The sequence below is a fragment of the Micropterus dolomieu genome, linkage group LG01 (assembly GCF_021292245.1).
Source record: "Micropterus dolomieu isolate WLL.071019.BEF.003 ecotype Adirondacks linkage group LG01, ASM2129224v1, whole genome shotgun sequence".
NCBI lineage: Eukaryota > Metazoa > Chordata > Actinopteri > Centrarchiformes > Centrarchidae > Micropterus > Micropterus dolomieu.
In genome coordinates this window covers 44,960,680-44,983,871 of record NC_060150.1, presented here as the reverse complement: position 1 = coordinate 44,983,871, position 23,192 = coordinate 44,960,680, and the positions used below count along the sequence as shown (strand labels likewise).

The 23,192-nt window shown below is 40.8% G+C and overlaps 1 protein-coding gene across 4 annotated transcripts; it reads left to right on the top strand.

Annotated features, from left to right (window-relative positions):
* The first annotated feature begins 13,325 nt into the window (after positions 1-13,325).
* msl2b (MSL complex subunit 2b) lies at positions 13,326-21,169 on the top strand. Of its 4 annotated transcripts, none has more exons than XM_046042534.1 (4): positions 14,559-14,689; positions 16,966-17,031; positions 17,248-18,611; positions 19,229-21,169. In XM_046042534.1, exons 3-4 carry the CDS (start codon positions 17,328-17,330, stop codon positions 19,526-19,528), a joined length of 1,584 nt encoding a protein of 527 aa, XP_045898490.1. In that variant the 5' UTR covers positions 14,559-14,689; positions 16,966-17,031; positions 17,248-17,327; the 3' UTR covers positions 19,529-21,169. The 4 variants fall into 4 exon arrangements, with proteins under 4 accessions (XP_045898435.1, XP_045898595.1, XP_045898490.1 ...); XM_046042589.1 differs by having other exon boundaries at positions 16,966-17,054; XM_046042479.1 differs by lacking the exon at positions 16,966-17,031 and having other exon boundaries at positions 13,326-14,689.
* Positions 21,170-23,192: the final 2,023 nt, after the last annotated feature.

Sequence of the window (23,192 nt, the reverse complement as noted above, 5' to 3'; positions counted from 1 at the left end):
CAGGTTCGTTCTTCAGTCACTAACTGCTCAACTCGCCAAAAAGCCAAATGGTGAGTTAAACCAGAGAGGTCGGATGTTATATAGTGCAGCTTCACGCAAAAAAGAGGAACCGTCGTTGTATCTGTAGAGACACACACCCAGAAGATAGCGGAGTCTGTTGATCGTGTCTGTATATGTTCTTCTGCAGCTCAACAACATGATAATTTAACACTTTAACCCTAAAAGCATGTGAACACCCCTTCCAAATATAGTGTTCTTCCAGCTTAGTGTCTTGAGTACGGCACTTTCCTGTTTGAACATGGCAATGAGCCCCCTCTGCGAGTCAGACCTGATCACCCAGCATCAGTGTTGGACCTCCCTGATGCTCTTGTATCTGAACTGGAGTAAATCCCTGCAGCAGGTTTAACATCTGGTGGGCTTAATCCAAATGCAGTGGAGGAGAGGAGCAGCAGATTAGCACACCTTCGACCATCACATATGGGTGTAATGTTCAGGTATCTGCATACCTTTGGTCATATACTGTTTATTAAACTAGCCAAAGTAATCATAATGCTTCTATGCCAGTAACATCTGTACATTTCTCCATTCATTTTTGGTTTCCCAATTGAATCCCAGCTGCCCTGCCCGTGAAAACAGACAAAATAGAGGTTAAAAAACACGAGTCAACTACATTTGAATTCCTTTTAACATGATTTATTGTGTTGGTTTGAAGTTCAGTTCCCCCCCAAAAAAACAGAACATTTCTTTTGCAGGTGTAGTCCAAATAATATGACAGATTATTTTTTAAATCTGCATAAAATTACGTTCAACATTTAATAGATATTTTTTTAATGAATTGTGAATCAGCAGATTCACAGTAGCTCCTTTGCCTTGACGTCTTGGTCATGCTTCGACATCGTCATCCAGGACTTTAAATCTGCGTGTTGAAATCGAGGGAGGGCAACTTATTTCTCCCTGTGGTGGAGAGAGAGAAAAGGTAAAGTGCAAATAGACAGGAAGGTTCATGACATTTATTAAAAGATTTGTTTAATGGCTGATTCTCACCGCCTGTATCTTGTTTTTTAGCCACTGAGAGGCTGAATTGATGCACCGCACTTTACCCTGCATAGTTTTAACCCTGGAAACAGAGCAACACAACAATTAGACATTTTTTTTATTACCTGAACATTTTTCTGACGCTCTTTTGCAGAGCATCTCTGTTTAAACGTTCGTTCCACTGCGGCCATTTTGAATGAAAGAACGGCTCTGTGTTCCTCTTTTGTTATTTAGATCTCAAAAGTTATGAATCAAACATATATCATTTCCGAAATGCCCCTGGTTGTTTCAGATGAGTGAGGTGAAGCTCAGATGTCCAGTAATGTAGCGTATGTCTTGCACAGTATTTAACCAAAAAAGATATTTAATTAGCAATCATTTTTTTAATTTCAGGATAAATGCCGCAGTGGAGAGAGATGAAGGTGGTCACTGAGTGGTGTTCTGTCATGAGGTAATTCTCAGTTTAGTTTCACAGATTTAAAAACACTGGAGAGAGATGAGCATGTAGACATTTTATTCAGATGTATTTATGTGAACATATTTAAAGCACGCTCACATGTAGGCATGTGTACCGCAGCCTTTCTGTTCAAAGCACTTTTTGATCGGCTCTTTTATCCTAAGGCTGCCTCCTGAACAGCAGGACATATGTAGGAATGTATCCCCTGTGACAGACCAACACACAAACAAAGAGATAGAGAGAGAGAGACTGTCATTGTTCAGGAATAACTATTATTTAAGTTTTATTCGACATTATAGTGAAGCTGACACACTGTTACACACTAAGAGGTACCCAGACAGGTGTGTGGGTTTATTTTGAGAAGCATGGAAACACAATGAAGTTTTAGATTCTTCAACAAAAACATTTAAATGAAATTGGTTATTGCACTTTTCATCAAAATACAAGTTGCTATGTAAATCAAACCTGTTGTGCTTTTACTACAATCTTGATTATAAAGTGTACCGCATCATCGTAAATAGATGTTTGGTTACAGCGTGTTCACCCGGAAAAACATGCAGAAGTGGTAAGCGGTTATTTTTCAGCCTTAGCGTCCTTCTCTTAGGCTGCATACAACAAGGACTATAGTGGTTATTATATTGTTATATTGGATGTGTCTTAACCACAGGGTCAATAATTTGCCACAATCCTGCTTTTGTTGTAGTCCTTTCAACCTACAGTATACACTGAATGACATTAGTGTTTTGTCCTTGAAGTTAAGATTTAAGAAACAAGGAGAACCATCTGACTACTATTTGAAATATAAAGGGTCTTTACATGTTTTTTTTTGTTTTCATTAAATGACATGTAGTCTACTTTGTGTGTTGGACAGTTTATTGAATTGAAAATAACTTCATGTATTTGTTACCATACGATATTGTGCCTGATACTTGGTGAAGCCACAGTCACAATAAAGAACAGTCCTCTAGTGGGTGTTATTACTTTCTTACTCTATTTTCAAAACAAATCAAACAGCATACATGAAGAACGGTACCTTCTGATGCAGAGAAGAGCATCACGACAGCCAGGGTGAGCAGACAAATCCAGCGGCTGGCAGAGAGAGTCGCCCACATCTTCAAAACTGACTCTGGATCTCGGCTGTAGACAGGTTCGTTCTTCAGTCACTAACTGCTCAACTCGCCAAAAAGCCAAATGGTGAGTTAAACCAGAGAGGTCGGATCTTATATAGTGCAGCTTCACGCAAAAAAGAGGAACCGTCGTTGTATCTGTAGAGACACACACCCAGAAGATGGCGGAGTTTGATGATCGTGTCTGTATATGTTCAGGTTTGTTGTTCATCTCAAACCAGGGAGCATGATAATAAACACTACAGACCAAAAAGTCTGTGGGTCTTCACCTTAACCCTGTCAAACACCTTTTGTGGTGAACTGGACCCAGTTTTCTAGAAGTAATCCGATCGGATTGGATCAAATTTTGATAAGGGGTTGTTCAAAAGAAATAAAAGATTCTTAATTCAGATTAGATCACTTAATCCAATCCTGGTTATGATCTGGATCAAACCTTCAGTTTGTGTTGTGTTGTGGGATCCCTTTGATCCACAAAAGCAGGATTATCCTGATCCCAACAGAAAGGCGGATTCAGGGTGAATTTCAGGAACAAAATGTCATGAAATTTTCTAAATAATACAACATTTTTATCATGTAGGATCCCATATAAACATTTATTTATATTTTGCACTTGATTTGTGTAAACGTTACAGTGATAAAGTAGACATTACCTATAAGCCATTCAGTACAGTAAAGTTAAAAAAAATAATAATCCCCCTAACAGAAACATAAATAATGTCTTTAATTTCAACTGTCACTTATTACTTTACATTAATTACAATGACACAGTAGTTTCTAACAACTGCATCCCTTTTTGTGTGTCCAGTAAGTCCCTCAGTTTGAGATCCACCTCCTGATATCAGAGGCTTCAGAAAGCTGATATCACGTTCTTTAATTTGTTAACTATCGGGCATTTAGCCTTTTTATGATTGAAAACACAAAATGTCCACAATGTATTGGTAAATAACGTATAGCCTATTTGTTTGTTTTTATTTATTTATTGTGGGTGAGATGAGGGGTCTGACTGTTTGAAGAAATTTAAAATGGAAGGAAAGATTTGTGTTGTTTTATTGTTTTATTGTCTGTCTCTTCATATAAAAGTGACAAGGGGTAAAAGTTTAAGGGGTATAATCTTATTTAAACTGTTTACAGTTTCTTATGTTGTAGAGTTGTCTCAATTATATATCTATATGAATTAATTCATTTGATTTAGGTCTTCTTGTTCTAAGTGTGTTACTTTATCACAATCCCGACAGTGTGGTTTGACAGAAATGAGACACGGAAATCCCCTTTCATGCATTACTGACGGCCAAAACATCATATATGCAGAAAAATAAAGAGTTTTAATCAGTTTAACATTATTTATTTTTGGTTCCTGCTCAACTCACAACTTTACAAAATAATGCTGTGCAATTCAGTTTTTATTGCTGTATAAATTAAATACAAAAATAACTTCAATTTTAAATAGATATTTAAGGAATTTAGGAAGGAATAAATAGTAGAAAACGTTCAGAGTCGCTGCTCATGCGGTGGCATTCTTGTCTCCATTTAACGACAGAACAGGAGGACAGGCCAGTTTTCCCTGCAGCGTAGAGAAGGAGAGAGGACAGGAAATGCTTGTTAATATGTTGCACTGAGAAACTGACTCTTTGATCTGTTTGTGGCTTCTTTTTTTTTCTTCTTTTTTGTAGGACGACCAACCAGACGTGATTCTCCAGCTCAGTACTTTGCAAAACCAACATTTTTGATGATACGTGCTTTCTAAATGGTTTCTGTTTGAAACACTGTTTCAGCGACAAGTTAATGATTTACAGTTCTGCTCAAGGTGACTTGAGGGAAACTTGACTCCTAAAGAGCCATTTTTACACTTTTTACCAAGTACTTTTCAACAGATGTCGGCCTAATCATGCTTGTTCTTGAGTAATTATCAGTACAGTAGTGACTGAGATCATTTACTTTCCACAGTTTGAGAAGCCATGCATTCAAAGTATTGTCAGCAAAATTAACTTAAAATATCAAAAAGTAGGTCATATATATATAATTTGATTGTAAAATATGAATCTGCATAGTAAAGCTGTAGCTGGAGTAAAAGAAGAAAGTTGGAAAAAAAAAAGCTTATTTAAAGTTACCCCCGAATTGTACGTAAACGAAGGGATTATAATAGTATAATAGTCGGTATTTGTACTTTCTGTGGTTCAGACCTTCGTGGGAAAGTTTTTAGACATGAGCAGCTTGATAAAACTTTAGAAATCTTTTAATTCTGCAAAGTTAGAAACAAAATGTATTCACCATATCTCTAAATTTAGCACAATATGAGGAGACAGTCACGTACCTGCTCTGGTGTTTTAACATTTTGTGTGTCTGAGTGTGCAAATGGCTGATTCTCACCTTCACTATCTTGTCTGTGAGCCACTTAGCAGATGGACTGATGCACCACAGTTTTCCTCTCTGGTCTTTAACCCTGGAGAAAGAGACACAAAACAATTACACATTTTATTTACCCAAATGTTTGGTGTTTTTTTAACGACAACAGAGAGAGAAACAGCTGTTTTTAAAACCAATCACAGGAAATGACATCGGACAGAAATGAGAAAGGATGTGTATGTGTGAGCACGTTTTAAAGCATGCCGTGCTTACAGGAAGGCGTGGAAGTTGCAGGCGTCTCGTGGTTTCTGTTCATAACATGCTTTGATTCCCACTGTCCTGGAGTTGGTTTTGTGACAGCAGGGTAAATTAATGGGATTATAGGAATCCACTGGAACCACAGAGAGAGAGAGAGAGAGAGAGAGAGAGTGAAAATACTGCCGTTATTCAGCATCACATCACTTGTTCTTTAGTCATCAACATAGTAAGAGTGACCTGTTGCACCCTGGGAGGTACCCAAGACACACTGTAGTTACAGCTGCTAGTGATGCTTTTTTTATTGCCTGAATCGAATTTTATTATCGTTTTTAAAACAAATGGAGAATGTTTTACAGTTATCTTTTATTTAGTACATGAATTTGTTTAATGAAAAAGACCATCTGACTGCCATGTATTTGCATTGTGTAATTGCCCCTTTGTTAGGCTGCAGCTGATGATTATTTTCATCAATTAATCTGCCAATTAGATGTCAGAAAAATAGTGAAAAATGTCCAAAAACCTAAAGATATTTAGTTTACTATCAAACCACATAGAAAAGCTTCAAATTCCTGCATCCAGGAACCTGAAACCAGCAAATATATTAACATTTTGCTAATGAGAGTGGTTAACTATCCGTGCTCTTTAAAGAGCAGTTTTCATTGTGGTTTTCAGTGGGATTTTTAAATTCAGGAAGACAAAAGCTGGAGTCTGCACACATTTCTTGTAATGCGGAGAACAACATTCGAGCCTGAGTTCAGTTATACCTTCTGATCTACGTATCTCTGTCCAAAAACAAAACAAAACTCAAGTGTACCTTCTGATGCAGAGAAGAGCATCACGACAGCCAGGGTGAGCAGACAAATCCAGCGGCCTGCAGAGAGAGTCGTCCACATCTTCGTCCACATATTACAAGCAACTTAAAAATAAAAAGAAACTTGATCTTCAAAAGCTGCGCGGCACCAAAACTGACTCTGGATCTCAGGTGTGGACAGGTTCCTTCTTCAGTCACTAACTGCTCAACTCGCTCAAGTCTAACGATGAATTAAACCAGAGAGGCAGGATCTTATATACTGCAGCTTCACGCAAAAACAGGAACCATTGTTGTCATGTGTAATGTTGCTAGGATGGAAAAAAATATGCTGGAGTGATGACAAGACGGAGACTCACACACTCTCAGAAGATAGTAGTCTGTCCGTCATGTCCATATATGTTCATGTTCGTTGTGATGTCGTAGCGGGATTCATCTTTTTGAGTGGTGCTCGAATCCAAACCCGAATGCAAAGACTTAAACGACATAATTATATACACTATATGGCCTCTCGTTGCACCATTGTCCACGTGCTTTTGTGTACTTTTGGTCTAAGGATTTTCATGTTTGGGCCCCTGATTATAGATGAGACAACACATTTAAGATAAGATCATCTTCTGAAGCCCTCCTGTTCTCCACTCATTACCTGTATTAACTGCACCTGTTTGAACTCGGTACCTGTATAAAAGACACCTGTCCAGACACTCAATCAAACAGACTCCAACCTCTCCACAATGGCCAAGACCAAAGAGCTGTGTAAGGACATCAGGGATAAAATTTTAGACCTGCACAAGGCTGGGATGGGCTACAGGACAATAGGCAAGCAGCTTGGGCAGAAGGCAACAAGTGTTGGCGCAATTATTGGAAAATGGAAGAAGTTCAAGATGACCGTCAATCTCCCTCGGTCTGGGGCTCCATGCAAGATCTCACGTCATGGGGCGTCAGTGATCATGAGGAAGGGGAGGGATCAGCCCAGAATTGCACGGCAGGACCTGGTCAATGACCTGAAGAGAGCTGGGACCACAGTCTCAAAGAAAACTATTAGTAACACACTACGCCGTCATGGATTAAAATCCTGCAGCGCACGCAAGGTCCCCCTGCTCAAGCCGGCGCATGTCCAGACCCTTCTGAAGTTTGCCAATGACCATCTGGATGATCCAGAGGAGGAATGGGAGAAGGTCATGTGGTCTGATGAGACAAAAATAGAGCTTTATGGTCTAAACTCCACTCGCCGTGTTTGGAGGAGGAAGAAGAAGGATGAGTACAACCCCAAGAACACCATCACAACCGTGAAGCATGGAGGTGAAAACATCATTCTTTGGGGATGTTTTTCTGCAAAGGGGACAGGACGACTGCACCGTATCGAGGGGAGAATGGATGGGGCCATGTATCACGAGATCTTGGCCAACAACCTCCTTCCCTCAGTAAGAGCATTGAAGATGGGTCGTGGCTGGTTCTCCCAGCATGACAACGACCCGAAACACACAGCCAGGGCAACTAAGGAGTGGCTCCGTAAGAAGCATCTCAAGGTCCTGGAGTGGCCTAGCCAGTCTCCAGACCTGAACCCAATAGAGAATCTGAAAGTCCGTATTGCCCAGCGACAACCCCGAAACCTGAAGGATCTGGAGAAGGTCTGTATGGAGCACTGGGCCAAAATCCCTGCTGCAGTGTGTGCAAACCTGGTGAAAAACTACAGGAAACCTATGATCTCGGTAATTGCAAACAAAGGTTTCTGTACCAAATATTAAGTTCTGCTTTTTTGATGTATCAAATACTTATGTCATGCAATAAAATGCAAATTATTTAAAAATCATACAATGTGATTTTCTGGATTTGTTTTGTATATTCAATTGTACTTGAGCACATAAAGCAGAAAACAATATAACAAACACTAAAAGTACAACCGCCACAATTCTAAATAAAATGAAACTGAAACAAAAAACAAACTCATAAGATCTGGTTGTTAAAAAACACTAGTGCAAGCGATCAATCAATATTAAACTAGTTTATAGCGGTGACTTTTACATCTGTCAGCTCTATTTACAAACAGCTTGTGGCAAGAAGTGTTTGAGTGACAGCCACAAGTTTTCAAACATTTCTTGTAGGTGGAGATACTCGTGTTCAGGTCATGAATGAAAGAAAAAATTACATTTATTTTTCTTTCTCCTATAAATTACTCGTGAATTAAGTCGTGAATAATTCAGGTGTCAGTAGCAGAAACAGATTTAATAGTGCTGGAAATTGTTTATTTTTTTAATGATGGATGATTTCCTTTGATCAAACACTGAAGGAGCCTCCCAGCTCAACCTGTTGGCTGCTGCTGGCCACTGAGATGAATTGAAACAGTTGGAGTTCAAGTTCCTCTTTCAAATGCTCCTCAAAAGTGGTTATCTGTGCAGGTGAGAGCATTTCGCATTCACCATCCCCACCAACATTTTCCAATTTGATCTATATCTAAAAGCGTAGAAAACACTGAAATTTCACATAACCCCAAGGACACTTACAGAAGACAAACTAAAAACTATATTAATGAAAAGGTTTGGCTAAAAAGATGAGTCTTTTAGGAGAACGGAGAGGAGCAAAGTATTGAAGACATTTGTAGGTGAGGAGGAGAACTGAGAAATGTTGCACGAATCTTGATGGATGCAGTAGAGCTGCTGTAGCACATGTCCCCACCACATTTTGAAAGCATTTGTTAAAAATGTTCTGAAAAAAACAGCTTGCACCAAGAAATGTTAACAAAGAAACGTTTATTTTCACATTAAGGAAACATGCATTGTAATTTAAACAAATGTGCGTTGTCCAAAAAAAGTAAATTACGCTAAAAAAAAAAAACAAGCTGCTGATTTTTGCATTATATTCTGTTGTTTTTTTACATTTATGAATTGTCACTTGACAGCTGAATTTTCTGTTTCTCTTTACTTAGATAAAGACATTTCCAACATAAATTAGAGCATTGCCCCCGCTCATATATTTCAGCATTTCATATTTCTTCAATAGAGTTTGTATACATGACTTTGTATATTATATTATTATATGTGTATATTACATTTTAAATCAGTTTAGGGGAACACAAAAGGGAACTCCAGCAGGGAGAAGTTCAAGGTCAAGTGTAAAGAAATAAGCTACTACTGTATAACGTCTTCCTGCTAAGTCATGCAGACTATGCTGTGCTATCTACCATGATTCGTATGTTGACTGGAGTGTTTTCTAATGAATGCTTTAATGACCTCACTGCCGTAGCCGATTACATGAATCATTGGACATTAGAACAGCTCATGTTTTCTCTGTGTTTCGTGTGAGCAAGAGAAGGGGAATCACCCACTCATGGTCCTGCTCAGAGACACACTAAGATTAACCGACTATTCTTAGCCGCCACTGTTACCATAATAACCTCAAAGACCAGTCATAGCGGCGTGAGACGCTGCTGAAAACCCTAAAAGAGGAATTACTCACACACATGGAATGCATCTGAAATATTCAAACTACATTTCTTTTCCACATCTCACTGTCTTCATCGGCACATGGAGTTGGCCGCCACAGTGGATTTATAATATCTGCACTTTTAAATATGTGCATGCTTTTTCTATGACCAAAAACAACAAGTCACTATTAAAATACATGTTTTTTTGTATTGTAATACAGACCTGATGTCACATTACCTCAAGCACATTCACTGTGATTTTTTTTTAAATTATACTCCAGAAACCAGGTATTTCCAGACATTTTCAAATAATTTGTCTAAACTTAAACATAAAATGACAGCAGGCATAAAACACATGCTCTGCTGACATTTTTAATAAACCTGTAATACATTTTAAAAATGTATGCTTTTGGGTGCTGCAATGAGATTAAAGAAATCATTTTAAAACAGCTGTGGCTTTGTTAGCCCTGGCATCAAACACATTTTGCACAACCACTCACAGTTTGAACTTGCAGAACTTTATTTAAAATACTAGTTCAGTCCCCATTTATGTCTGAACTTGTCTAATTATATTTGAACATGGATGAAAAACATGAAGTTTTGTGCTGCCATGAATAAGAAAAAACTAGCCTGGATATTGAAATATCATATCATTTTTTTGTTTCTGTTTGTTCACCTGGTTAGCTTCAAAGACTTTCTGCAAAATCCGACATCTAATTAATCAACTTCGGTTTGATTAAATTAAACAAAATTAGTAGGACCTTTTGAAAATTAATTTTTTGTTGAATGTAGGACTGCATGGATTAATCTGCTCATTATTTTCTTGATTAGTGGTTCTTCCTAATTTACCATTTTAATTGGACTTCATTCTCCAACTTGTGTTTTTAGTGTTTAATCACTACTTGAGTCTGCTCGTTTACCCTTCAGTTCTCTTTTTCTCTTCACCTTCCTGTCTCTCTCTCACTGTATGTGTCTGACTTGTTGACTTCTCCATCAGCAATGGTTTTTATAAAGATGCCAAATATACCTTTGAGGCAGTTAATACGCCTGTGCACAGCTATTCCTTCAAACCCAAGGTGATGACCAATTGTCCAAAATCTAAAATCTAAATGAAAACAAATCTAGAATGTTTCAGGCATTTTTGCTTGAAATAATGACTAAAGCGATTAATCGGTCACCAAAATAGTAGCCGATTAATATTCTCAGTCAGTTGTGTTTTGATTTTTTGACTAATCCTTGCAGCTCCATCTGAATGAAGCTATTTTTATCCTCAACACAGCCGTCAAAGTGGAAATTCCCTGTTGGTCGTGTTTGACCAGAGTAAACTCTTGAGAAAGAGAACAAAAAGAAAGAGGAAGAATTAGAAAGATAAGGGCGAGCGCATTGATCGATGGTATCAGTGTGTTTGCATCATGCTAGTGTGTCACCTTTCCTCTCAGTATGTCTTTGCGTGGGTGTGGGCGTGTAGCTTAACAGATATTGCAGAAAAGACTTGCATGATGGGTTCTCTCTTCCCCTTTGTTTCCTTCTTTGTTCACCCTCTGACAGCGCCTCACAGCGTTTCCATATTTGAACTGCACGACGTGTAACCACACGTTCAAACATACAGGAATAAACAACTGGCCCGTAGCTAAAGACAAAGAGGTCATATCCTATTTCTAAAAATATGAGTTTACATTCAATGATTACCCACCTGCATATCAGACGTGTTTTTAAGGCTGAATCTAATGGTTTTTTTTAGACCAAATAAGACTTTTTAAGGCAATGTTTTTTAACTTAAGTTAAAATCAAAGGAATTTAGAGAGATACAATTTACAGAATATATAACTGAACAGTTAAAGGGATAGATAAGATGTACAATATTGTGATTTCTTTAATTAATTTCACTTGGTTCTGAAAGCATTACAGAATAATCAAAACTGAAAATCGACAAATTGTGCAGCTCTTTTTTCACAGTTTACATTTTGATATGTCACCATAGGAAAAGCACCGGTGTAAATAATACAGTCAATGAGGCTGCGTTCCATTTTATTGAATTTATTTGTTTCACACATAAATACAAAACACATGAAGGATATATAAAAAACAATATGTGTGAGAATACATACAAAAGGTAAAAGAAACCTACCAATCACAAATACATTTTAAACATTAGGGAACACAATTTGCACATGTAAAATAAAGGTAGAAGTAAAGTTAAAAACTGCAATGACTATGTATAGAGTGATTGTTATTGTTTCAACCCAATGTTTTTTGACAGCAGGTCATTTCTGTCGATACGTTATACTTACATAGAGATTTATCCGCTTCAGTTAGTTACCAATTCTGTCACCTTAATGTGTTAAAACGTTTCCATAACATATTTTAACCATATGTTTTTTTATATTCTCCTCTGTCCTTCGTTTTTTAACAATTTCTACATTTTTGTTTTTTCCATTATGTGTTTGTAATTGATGTGAACTTTATGTTGAAATCTGATGCTGAACAAGTCTTCAGTTTAGTGTCTGAGGACTTTGTCATATATCAGATTCATAATCTGTGTAAATGGAAAGTTGTTGTGTAACAGTACGGAAAAAGCTCCTTAAACTGTGGCTCACAAACATTTCAACAACGTTGTTATGAAATTGTGAATGACTTTAAACATGTGTAACACTGGTTTCAAAAGATAATAATAATAATAATGATTTCAAATTTTATAGAAATAAATGATTATTATTAATAATATTTGGCTTTGAAATAATGTTCCATAGTAGTTGTGACCTGGTGGATTTCTTGTGACCATTAACATTTATAGCATAAGATAGGAAGATTAAAAAACTTATTTTGGTACCTTTCTTTTATTAATCAAAGGTTTACATTAACGTGAAGTGCAACGTCAGTGCGTTGCATTAACACACGTTATCTTTGCACATTGCAGATACTCTTTATACTGTAAACATTTACACAGGCAAATTCTTTGTAACCTACTTGGATTCTTATTCTGAATAACTATTTTTCTGTCGATCAACTAATTCTTTCAGCTCTAATCACTAAATACACTGGATTTAGACTTATATAAAACTTTGCCAGAGCTAGCCTATATTACATAAAGGTATTAAAAGAGGATATGTTGACAGTTTTTACAGCCTTTGTGTTGTTGGATTTAGAAATTAAATTGAGATAATGCAGAACCTCATGGTGAAAAGGTACAAAGTTAAGTTTTTTACCAATGAATTTACATTTATGAATGTAGAATTTTGCCATTAGAATTACTACATTTATTATAAAGTACTTACTTTCTTTATTTTGAATATTATAAAAGCAAAATACCACACCCTCTCACATTAATGCAAAATCTAACTGAATATGATCAGTAATGAATCTGCTGACGTTTTGCTGTATAAATGATGCCAAAAGAGGAGCACAACAGTTTCTGGGTGGTCTTTACAGTTTTCCTCGTTCTTTTTCTTTATTAGGAGAAAAGTGATATCAAAGCAACATATAACAAGAACCATAACATTGCAAAGGATACACACAACACATAAGGGATACAGATACAGGGATAAACCTGAATATATAATCATTTAAAAATGTACAAACATCCTGCCAAAATTTCTTTACATGAGTATACAGTGCCAAAAACTAATGAAGTGAGACAGAAGGTACAGTTAGGATCTTTTTTTAAACCTCTTCATGTAATGCTTGGTGGTGCAGAATCTATGAATAATCCTAAGGAATACTCACTTAACCTTTTTAATAAGTAAGTATTTATGGTGCAATTACATTTTCCTCCTGTCCAATCAGACTCGACGTGGCGTTAAATGTGTGAATGTATTGTTTTTTTTAAAATAAGCCGCGTTTCGTGTTTTTCTCGCGAGATCTGCGCAACAGCGCCCCCTTGTTTGTGTGTGGCAAAACGACGGGAGGTTTGAGGGAATATTCCGCGGCTAACGATAGCAAGGTACACAAATACGCTTTAACTCACTTTCGGTCTTCGCTGACACTCTGGGGGGGGGGCAACAAAAGCTACAGGAGGACATACTTTTAGGCTAAACCCGTCGGTTTTTGCTGCTACGTTCTCGGCGAGAACAAGCGAGACCCGCTAATCCCCCGAGAAGTCGGGGAGCGGCCTGCTTCTGTAGCCGGCTTCCCGGTGCACCTCCGGCGGGCAGCGCTGTCACCAGAGCCCGGTGCTTCCGCTGGTTTCCTTTTCTTTACACCAACAGCAGCGTCGGAGCCTCGAAGTTATTTTTTATTTTAATCACCTTAGCCTCTCCATCGCCTGTTCCTCCGCCTATCGGGGGTGCTGCTGTCGGCGCGAGAGGAGCTTTTCAAGACGGAGCGGCCTGTTTTGTTTTCGAGCCGCGTTGAATCTCCGCGAACAATAACACAACCATAACTAGCCTGCTGCTGCTGCTGCTGCTGGAGGAGGAGGAGGAGGAGAGGAGGAGGAGGGGGCTGCACTGCCGAGCGGCCGCGTCGCTGTGGGAGAATAAATGCATTGTGCGGGACCAGCTCTGGCATGGACGTGAAGCCCCGGGACGGGCGTGCATGTGGACTATGGGATTATCCGGGGGAACCATTGCAAAGTGGAGCAATCTGTCGCGAAAAGCCCCTGTTTGGATGTCGGAGCTGCGGCTGCTAGCTAACCAACTGTGAGTAACGTTCAAAGGCCACTGACGAGAGGAAAAGAGCGCCACACCATGCTTTGTCTAACCATAACTCACGGACTGTTTGGAAACAAACCGAACCGACTTGCGTGAACGGAAATGCATGCTGGGCCTTCCTCGTGAAAAGCATCAGAGCTGGGACATCACATCAAGGATGGACTGGATGTGACTTTAAGGTGGGGGATGAGTAACCTCGACTGCTCCCTGCGCAGGCTGCTCTATATGTGGGATTTACCGACGGGGATCTGACGCCGTTGCATCCATCTATGCTCTCATCAAAGCCACCAGACTCCATTGAGAAAACCAGTCATTTAACCGAGCGGAGCGCGAGACTTGCTGCTCCGTGTTGTTTGTGTTATTATTCTGCGACTTTGGGTGTTTTCACGTTTTAATACATTATAACGGACCAGGCCGGACTTGGAGCCCCCCCGGGACAGGCAGCTGAGATGAACCCGGTGAATGCGACCTCTCTCTACGTGTCCGCGAGCCGTTCGGTGCTGCAGTGCGACCCCCGAGACCCCCGGGCCCTCGCGGAGCTGTGCAAGCTGCTGCCGTTTTTCCGCCAGTCCCTGTCCTGCCTGGTCTGCGGTGAGTGGGTGTGGGTTTTCACTTGTTCATAATAATGTGATGAAGCGGTGTTGTTTGCGGGAACGCGCGTTGTTGTCAGCTGTGCGCGCAGTGGGAACGAACCTTTTAAATAATGCTGCATTCACGTACGGTCGGAAATCTCCGAGTCTGCACTATTAAACGACCAGTAGGACACGTGATCAGCAGTGGTGGGAAGTAAACAAGCGCTGTGCTGTGCTTGTGTACAGTTTTAAGTTACGAGTACTTAACTTGAATATTTATATTTTATACCACTTTATACTTGAACCTATTAGTAGTACTCTGCCACATTTAATTTATAGTTTTACAAATTAGTGTTGGCATAGCAGCACAGAGGACTGTAAAGAACAAAAATACAATAAAAGTAGAATCAGTTAGCTTTCTTACCTAGATAAATAATATACACACTGTATAAACAAGATAACAACAATTATGTAATGTGAGACATTAAGGATAGAGTCTGTTATGCTAGATTAGAGTCATATGTTAGTCATAATCAATTTGTAAATTAATATTTGCCATGCAACACCTATGGGGTGGTATTTACTTGAGAAAATATCAAATAAAACCAGTAATTAAATGGGATAAAATAGAATATAATAAAAAAAATAAAGTGATTAAAAATTAGTTTCTATAAATGATATATTGTTCAAGAGTAATTGACCCAAAAACCATATACTATCACAGTTTACCTTTTTATATAAGGAATAATATTCAAGGTAATTGTTACGACTGCCACCTAAACCAGCTGCAAAATGCAGCTTGCGTGTAATGCATCAATAATAACTTTTACTTTTGATAATCAATACATACCTAGATAAAATATCTGAATACTTATTTATAGTATAGGAATAACAATCGCGTCTGTTGTATTGAATCTTTTTGAGGGTCCTTGACATGTGAAAGTGGCTTAACCCCTGTCGAGGTAAGCGCTTCAGATAAAATATCTTTGTAGTTGATTTAGTCTTAATCACATGGTGAAGATGTGTTTTATAAAATCAGAGAGTGCAGTGAACGCACCATAATGTACAGCTACACCCGTCATGACACACCCCCCTCTGTGTGCGGTTCAGCAGCATCGGGGCGTTTCTCTGTTCATCCTGTTGAATAACAGCCACAGACTGGATGTTGTGCACCTGATCTCTCTCTGTGTTTACAGAACGCAGTAAAATATGTGGACAAAGATCAAAAAGAGGGAGTACTTTTTAAAGTGTTGACACACAACTCTTAAATATCAGTGGCTGTAGTTGCGTTTTTTATGTTGTTGTTGTTTGTTGTCACTGCTCCTACATGATGCTGTAAATCTCCCTGTGAAGTAGGGCTGGGCGATCATTCGATTTCAGTATTTATCAGGTTCAAATTATTATTTCTTTCAAGTATAAATGCAGATTTTTACTCCTGAGTGAAAGTTGAAGAAACCAGATGGTTTATTTAAATTATTCTTTATGTTCAGAACAAACACTTGTTGATAACTTAACAAATCGGAGGTTAAACATTTAAAACAGCTGAATAAAATGTTGGTTTTTTTTAAACAAATATGCACAAGTAAAATTAAGTAAAATCTTTTTTCAGTCAATTTTCCTCAACAAAGTAAATATCTTAATATAAAAATTATATGCTGATTCGTTCATTTTTCAGATTAATTAATCCAAACATTTAACATTTTTTATATTGTTATTGAGGAAAATTATATCACAATAATTGTGATTATTGTTTCATTGCCCAGCCCAACTGTGGAGATGATGTCTCCTGAGGTAAAGACGATAAAAAGGTGTGTGTGTGTGTGTGTGTGTGTGTGTGTACAGATAGTTACATACAAATTGTCTGGCTCTCAAGTACATTGGCCCTCCATAACTTTAGTGGGGCCCCTTCTTGTGGGATCATACAGTTAGAGTCTCACCCTGTTTTGTGGCCCCGCACTAGATGCAGCACTTTATTGCACTTAATGGCAATTTCTTGCCAAACCTCCTTTAGAAAATTGTGCCTTTTATATTGTTCTGTGTTGTATATTTCATTTAGGGCTGGGCAATAAAACAGTAATGATATTAATCGCTATATAAAATAAAGAGCAGCTTTATCACACTAACACACGCTGATTGCTCCTCCACTGTATAGATAACAGATCAATATGAAAGCAGGCCGTATATCGTAGACTTTCTGCAGTTTTTGGTGGATTTGATCAGCCAGGCAGTGCAGAGTGTGTGTGAGGGGCGGTTGTTTCTCATGAATGCACCTTCATCCTTTCTTCCTATCTGCAGCTGCGCTCCCTAGCATCCAGCGTTGCTAAGGAAGCCCCTCTCAAAGAGCGGCTGTCATCCAGTCTGGCAAGTTGCCAGACACCACTCAGGTTTACAAATACATATATATACGTTTAGGGAGCTTTCGAAACACAGAGAATGAGGACGCAATCGTTTGTAAATGTTAATGTTCACTCAGTACTGAGAGTTTTTTAAAGCCAGGGCCACAGTTTATCAGATCACGGGGGTTTGCTCGGATGCCGTTGTTTTCTTTATGTTATAACTTTCTCCTCTCGTCTTCAGGTAATCTGCTGCAGGACCCGATCGCTCCCACAGACTCGTCGTGTCAGCATTACGTCTGTCGAGGCTGCAGGGGCCAGAGGATGCAGCTGAAGCCGTCCTGTAGTTGGTGTAAGGACTATTCCCGCTTCGAGGAAAACAGGCAGCTCTCCTTGCTCGTCCACTGTTACAGAAAGCTCTGTCTCTACATCACCCAGTCGCCGCTCGCCCCGCACATAGCCAGCGCCGCCAGCGACTCGCCGGACCTCCAAGCCATCCTGAACGAGGGCCTCACGTTGGCCGAGAGCGAGCCAGAGGCGGAGGACGTTTCGGACTCAGCCGGCCTGTCGCAGAAGGCCTCCACCTCCGAGTCGCTCCAGCCCGGCGAACCCGCGAAGGAGCTCAAGGGGGAGGAGCCGAACCGCGTCAGTGTAAACGGGCTGCACGGTTGTAACGGCCTGGTCAGTTCGGACGCTCTGCAACCCACCGCCGTCCAAACAGGTGGAGGTGTTGCGAAGCAGGAGAGCTTTTCGGAGGAGATCCCGGTGTGTGTGAGCGTCACGGGGGCCGGGGAGGCGGGGCTTTGTGACATCACCCCTTTCGGGGATGACCTGAAACACGGCGGGGGGCCGTTGTTGTTGAGTGTCGAGGAGGTGCTCAGGACTCTGGAGACGGACACGGACCCTGAGCCCCAGCCGGACTGCCCCACCTCTGTACCTCAGTCCAGCCTCAACGGACCTCACTGCCCTTCTGGCCCCGACTCCTCCCACCTCATCCCTTCCCTCCCCACGGAAAACAGCCCTCGCCCCCTCCACCTTCACCCACAGCCCTCGCTGCGCCACCCCCCTCAGCCCTCCGCAGCCGTCCCCCACGCCCCCCCTCGGTACCACCGCAAGCGCTCCCGCTCAGAAAGTGACAGCGAGAAAGTGCAGCCCCTCCCCATCTCCAGCCTCCTGCGGGGGCCTCCCCTCGGTGCCAACAGCTCCCCCCATCACCCTAACCCTGGTGCCACCACCAAACAGGAGCCTAAGTTCCCCGCAGCGACGCCCCACCCGCACCTGGCCCCGGTGCCCAACGGCGGTCCCCCCAAGGTGGGCAAGACTGTGCTCGTCTCCAACAAGGTGCTCAAAAAGACTGTGGAGCACCACGGGGGCCCCAAGAAGGCTTACACCAAGGCCAGGCAAGGGGCCCCCAAGCCTCGCGCACAACCCCGTGACAGGATACCCCCGCACCCACATGCGCACCCCCTGACACACCCACCCAGCCCCTCGAAGCCACTGTATAAGAAGCCTGTGGAGAAGAAGGGCTGCAAGTGCGGCCGAGCCACACAGAACCCCTCGGTGTTGACCTGTAGGGGGCAGCGCTGCCCCTGCTACTCCAACCGCAAGGTGAGAACAACCCAGGGGCCCCCACCCCACAGTCTGCTATCTCACCCAGTGTTGACAAAGTGATTTTCCTCCTGGGGGCCCGTTACATTCACGGGATTCCTTGTGTTTGAGCTTTGGGAGTCACACACGGGGGTTCATTTATTGAAATGTTGTTGACACAGAGCTTTGACTATAAGGGAAGTTAATAATCTATAGAAGCGGTTCTCAGACTTCTTTAAACCACCAACGATGTTCTTTTCACGTTACGCGTACGTACTCAACCCTTTCAGCTGAAAATGACACCATGAATATCTTTTATAAGATAATAATAAACCTACAAAACTAATAAAACTGAAGTAACATCTCTGAAGTAAGAGCAAAATGTAGACGTATTATTCAGAAATACCATTTTTACTGACTGACTTGCCAATAAAAGCCAATAAAACGAGTACATAGTTGGTTAAAAGTTTTTTTCACATAGTAGAAAATCACTGCTCTGTAGCCTGGTTGATTATTAACTGTTCCTTTTATTGTGAAACAGTCTCTTTCTGCTACGGGGCAGTCTTTGGATGATCTGTTGTGGTGTTTGTCATTATTTATTAGATCGCGTTGTCATTAATTACGGTTGTTTTTCTCAGGCGTGTCTGGACTGTATCTGCCGCGGCTGCCAGAACTCCTACATGGCCAACGGAGAGAAGAAGCTGGAGGCCTTCGCCGTGCCAGAGAAAGCTCTGGAACAGACTCGCCTCACGCTGGGCATCAACCTCACCAGTATCACCGCGGCGGCCCTCCGTAGTCCGGCCTCCAGCTCCCCCGGCAGCACCCTTCTCAACGTCACCACGGCCACAGGGGCCCCCGTCACGGCCGCCTTCTTGTCGGGAGCGGGACACGACAACCGGGGCTTTGACGATTCACTGGAGATGCGATTTGACTGCTGAGGTCCAGCTCCTCCTCCTCCTCCTCCTCCTCCTCCTCCGGTCAGTCGTTACGCACATTCCCCGTCCCGCCAGCTGGGCGTTATCCATCTGGGCGTGCCAGGGACCTGCGGTGGCGGAGCCGAAACAAGGCAGCTACAGTGACAGGCGATAGTGAGGGTGACCAGCTGAAGCTTCGCCCGAAACTGCACCGTGCTCGTGGTCTTGCATACAGAGACAGTGAGGACGAGAAAGAGGAGATGTAGCGTCACTGTATGTGCCGAGATTTCATTTCAGTGCGGATAGAGTTCCTTATTTTTTTTCTTCTTCTCTGCTAGGGGTAACGTGTAGAGCATGTTGTGTAGCCAAGTTGGGAGCGTTGACCGCGGTCGAACGCCTCGGCGTGTGTGCGCGTGTTTGTGTGTGTGTGTGTGAGGGGAAGAACCTTTTATCAGCAGGAACGGAGACGACATCATCACCACCACCACCGACATCAGAGACTGGTGTAATTTATATAAAAAGAGAGAACTTTTTGTACATGGACGTACCAGTTTCCATTTAAGAAGACATTTTATGATATATTTTATAATTAAAACAAACAAACAAACAGTGGAAGTGGGTGCAGAGAGACACCTGCATTCAACCAGAATATTTTCACACAGGTAGATTGTATTTTGTAAACTCTTGCTAGAGCACTAGGAGTAAGACTTGGGACTGAGTAGATGACTATCAAAGATCCCCTGGAGGAATAGAGAAACAGCCTGAACGTAACTGCTATCAGTTTTAAAAACATTTCCAAAAAATGCAATGGTTGATGCCTTTTGCTGCGAGAACTGGGATGTGAATTTAACGCCACCAGCCAAATGTATGTTTCATATTTTGTCTGTTGAATGTTTATACTCTGTGAGCCACTGTCAGACACCCAACATTATTCTAAGATGTTATTATACATATACCCATATATATATAATATATATATATATATATATATATATATATATATATATATATATATATATATATATAATTTAAAAAGAACAGATATAAAATGGTGAATTTTGAAGTCAACCAACCGTTGTGGCTGGTGGGAGATAAAACTTTTATCCCTAGTTTGCTGTTGTGTCGAGGATGCGAGTTCACCTGTTCAATCATTTGTGAGTTCTTGTATTAAGCACTTTTTCCACACATGTTTAAAAACACCTTTTTGTGTGTGTGTGTGTGTGTGTGTGTGTGTGTGTGTGTGTGTGTGTGTGTTACTTGTGTTAAAAACTCTGGTTGATTGCAGGCCCACCCCCTCCCCACACATTGTTTATTCACATGTTTTTGGTTTCTGGAAGCTACACACATGCTGCTAAACACCACAAAGAACTCTTTAAAGGAGAGCGCACCTGTTTTTCTTTTTGTTTTTAATAAGTCGCATTAACAACATCTGCAGTATTTATTTGACGCCTCTTAGTAAAATGTTACACGTTGGGCGTCAGTTCTGCCTGTCGAGGCTGTCGACCCCGTCTTGGACTTTTTCTGTCTCGGTTAAGTTGCTGTCTCACTTCTTTAACTTTTGTTTCTGGTGTCTCCAAACGGTTCTCGTTCTCCCCCGGGGCATTTAAATACCTGTAATATAACTGTAACATATTTCCACAAAAAAGAAAGAAAATCAAAAACTTACAAAGCGTTGTGTGATTATTTTTGTCCCTCTGAAGCCCTCCTTTGTTTTTCCTGAGGAGCCTGAAGGTGTTGCTGCACTGCTGCAGGTCGGCACGGAGCTTTATTTGCAGGATTGAATAAGCACCAGCAGGGGGCAGAAACAGCCCTGTAAATGTCCAGTAACCTTCAACAAACGATGATGAGGAGGAAGAATCTTAGGACATACTAAAATTTTGATTTAATTTAACGTCAAAGCTTTGCAGACCCAGAATGAATCGATCTACATCAAATGAAAGATTATTTCCACCTCATTTTTGTGCTGTGATTTAAAAAAAGCTAAGCTGTTACAGACAGGACTCCTCACTGCAGCACACTTAAACCTAAAAGAAAAACGTTGCACAGCTCTTCTCCAGTACACTGTGCTTTATTCACCAGCGTCTACCAGCTGTGTGGCCTTCGTCCTCTGTCTGAAGTTGTCTCTGGTTTTCCTTTTATTAATCGTTTTTACAAAATAAAACATTACTTCCAGTGGACACAGAAATGTGCGAGAGAAATATAAACATTAATACTGTAAATACAAATACCATATTACAACTAACTTGTCAATAAATTCCAGTATCCACAAGCAGTAACACTGGACTTTTTAAAAGATGAAGGTAACGTTTTGTATGCTTCAGATTGATGGTGACTGATCAAGTTGAATATAAGACAACTGGAAACAACTTGATAACCTGAAGAATTCAGTATGTTTGCAGCACTTCTATCAAACGCTACCAAAGGTGTGCGATGAGTCCCTTTTACAGTGTCTTTATTTCACATATTTACAGACAAAAAAAATCACTTGAGTTATTTACATTCACATTTAGCTTTGGTCTATCTGGTAAACAGTTCAAAATTTTGTTTGTCTACAAGCTGATTAGTGTGGGTTTTATTTTTTTACGAGGGTCCAGCTGACAAAGACGACTTGACTGCAGGCGGATGTCTCCCGTTATTCCACACGGAGGCCGAAGGTAAAGCTACTGACACCAGCGTCTCAGCAGGATCTGATCACATGTGACAGGGGAAACTTCCCCCTTCACAATCAGTCAACTCAAAACTATAAATGTTATGTCCGTACATTCTCATCACTATCCATTTAACATCATGTTTTGGTTCTGGAGTATACATTTCCCACAGTAATCTTTGTGGAAGGCGACACTTTAAAACATTTAAAGAAACTATACATTCGTAGCAAAAATAATAAGAGTGTTGTGCAACAGAGAAAAAGCTGCATTCACGTCACATTGTAAAAAATTAACAATGATGTTTACTTAACTGGAGCTCATGACTGCAGACATCTTTTTTCTTTTCTCAAAAAGAAGTTGGACGAATCAGTGAATTTAACTGAGGATTCATTCTTGACCTTGGAAATAATAGTTTGAAGCTTTCAGCCGCATATCACGGCCACTTGTGTTCGCTCAGTTGTCATCATGTGAACTAAATATTTAGTATTTGGGTTCTGGTATCGTAGCTCCGTGAGCTGATGAAGGTCACGATATGTGGCTCCAAGTCCCAGGAGAATTTGAGTAAGTAGACCTTAAATTAAAATTTAATATTTTTGTCAAATTACTATTTCCTAAATCACGAATGAGCCTTCAAGCTTAATCAGTTATATTCAATGATTCATCCAGCTCTCCTTCAGTGAAATAAAACAGATCATTGTGGTTTATATTTCCTTGAGCATCAGTGTCACATGGACGACAAAAAAACAATCCCACGTTTCAGCTTGTTTGGATGCTGGTTGTTTTCCACGTCTGCATGTCACATCTGCAGTCAATCCAACATGACCTGAATGCCCAAGAATACCAGCCGTCAGGGAGCGTTTTCTGCACCGCTTGGAGAGCAATTACGATGGACAAGCCAACACGCTGGAAGACCGACAGCAGAAAAGGGAGACTGTGGCGCTACTGCCAAAAACACAGCACAGAGGCTGATATGTAAGGAGCACCGTGTTAACATTTGCTGCAAAGCTCATGGAGGAAGAGGGGATGATGTTGGGCAACCA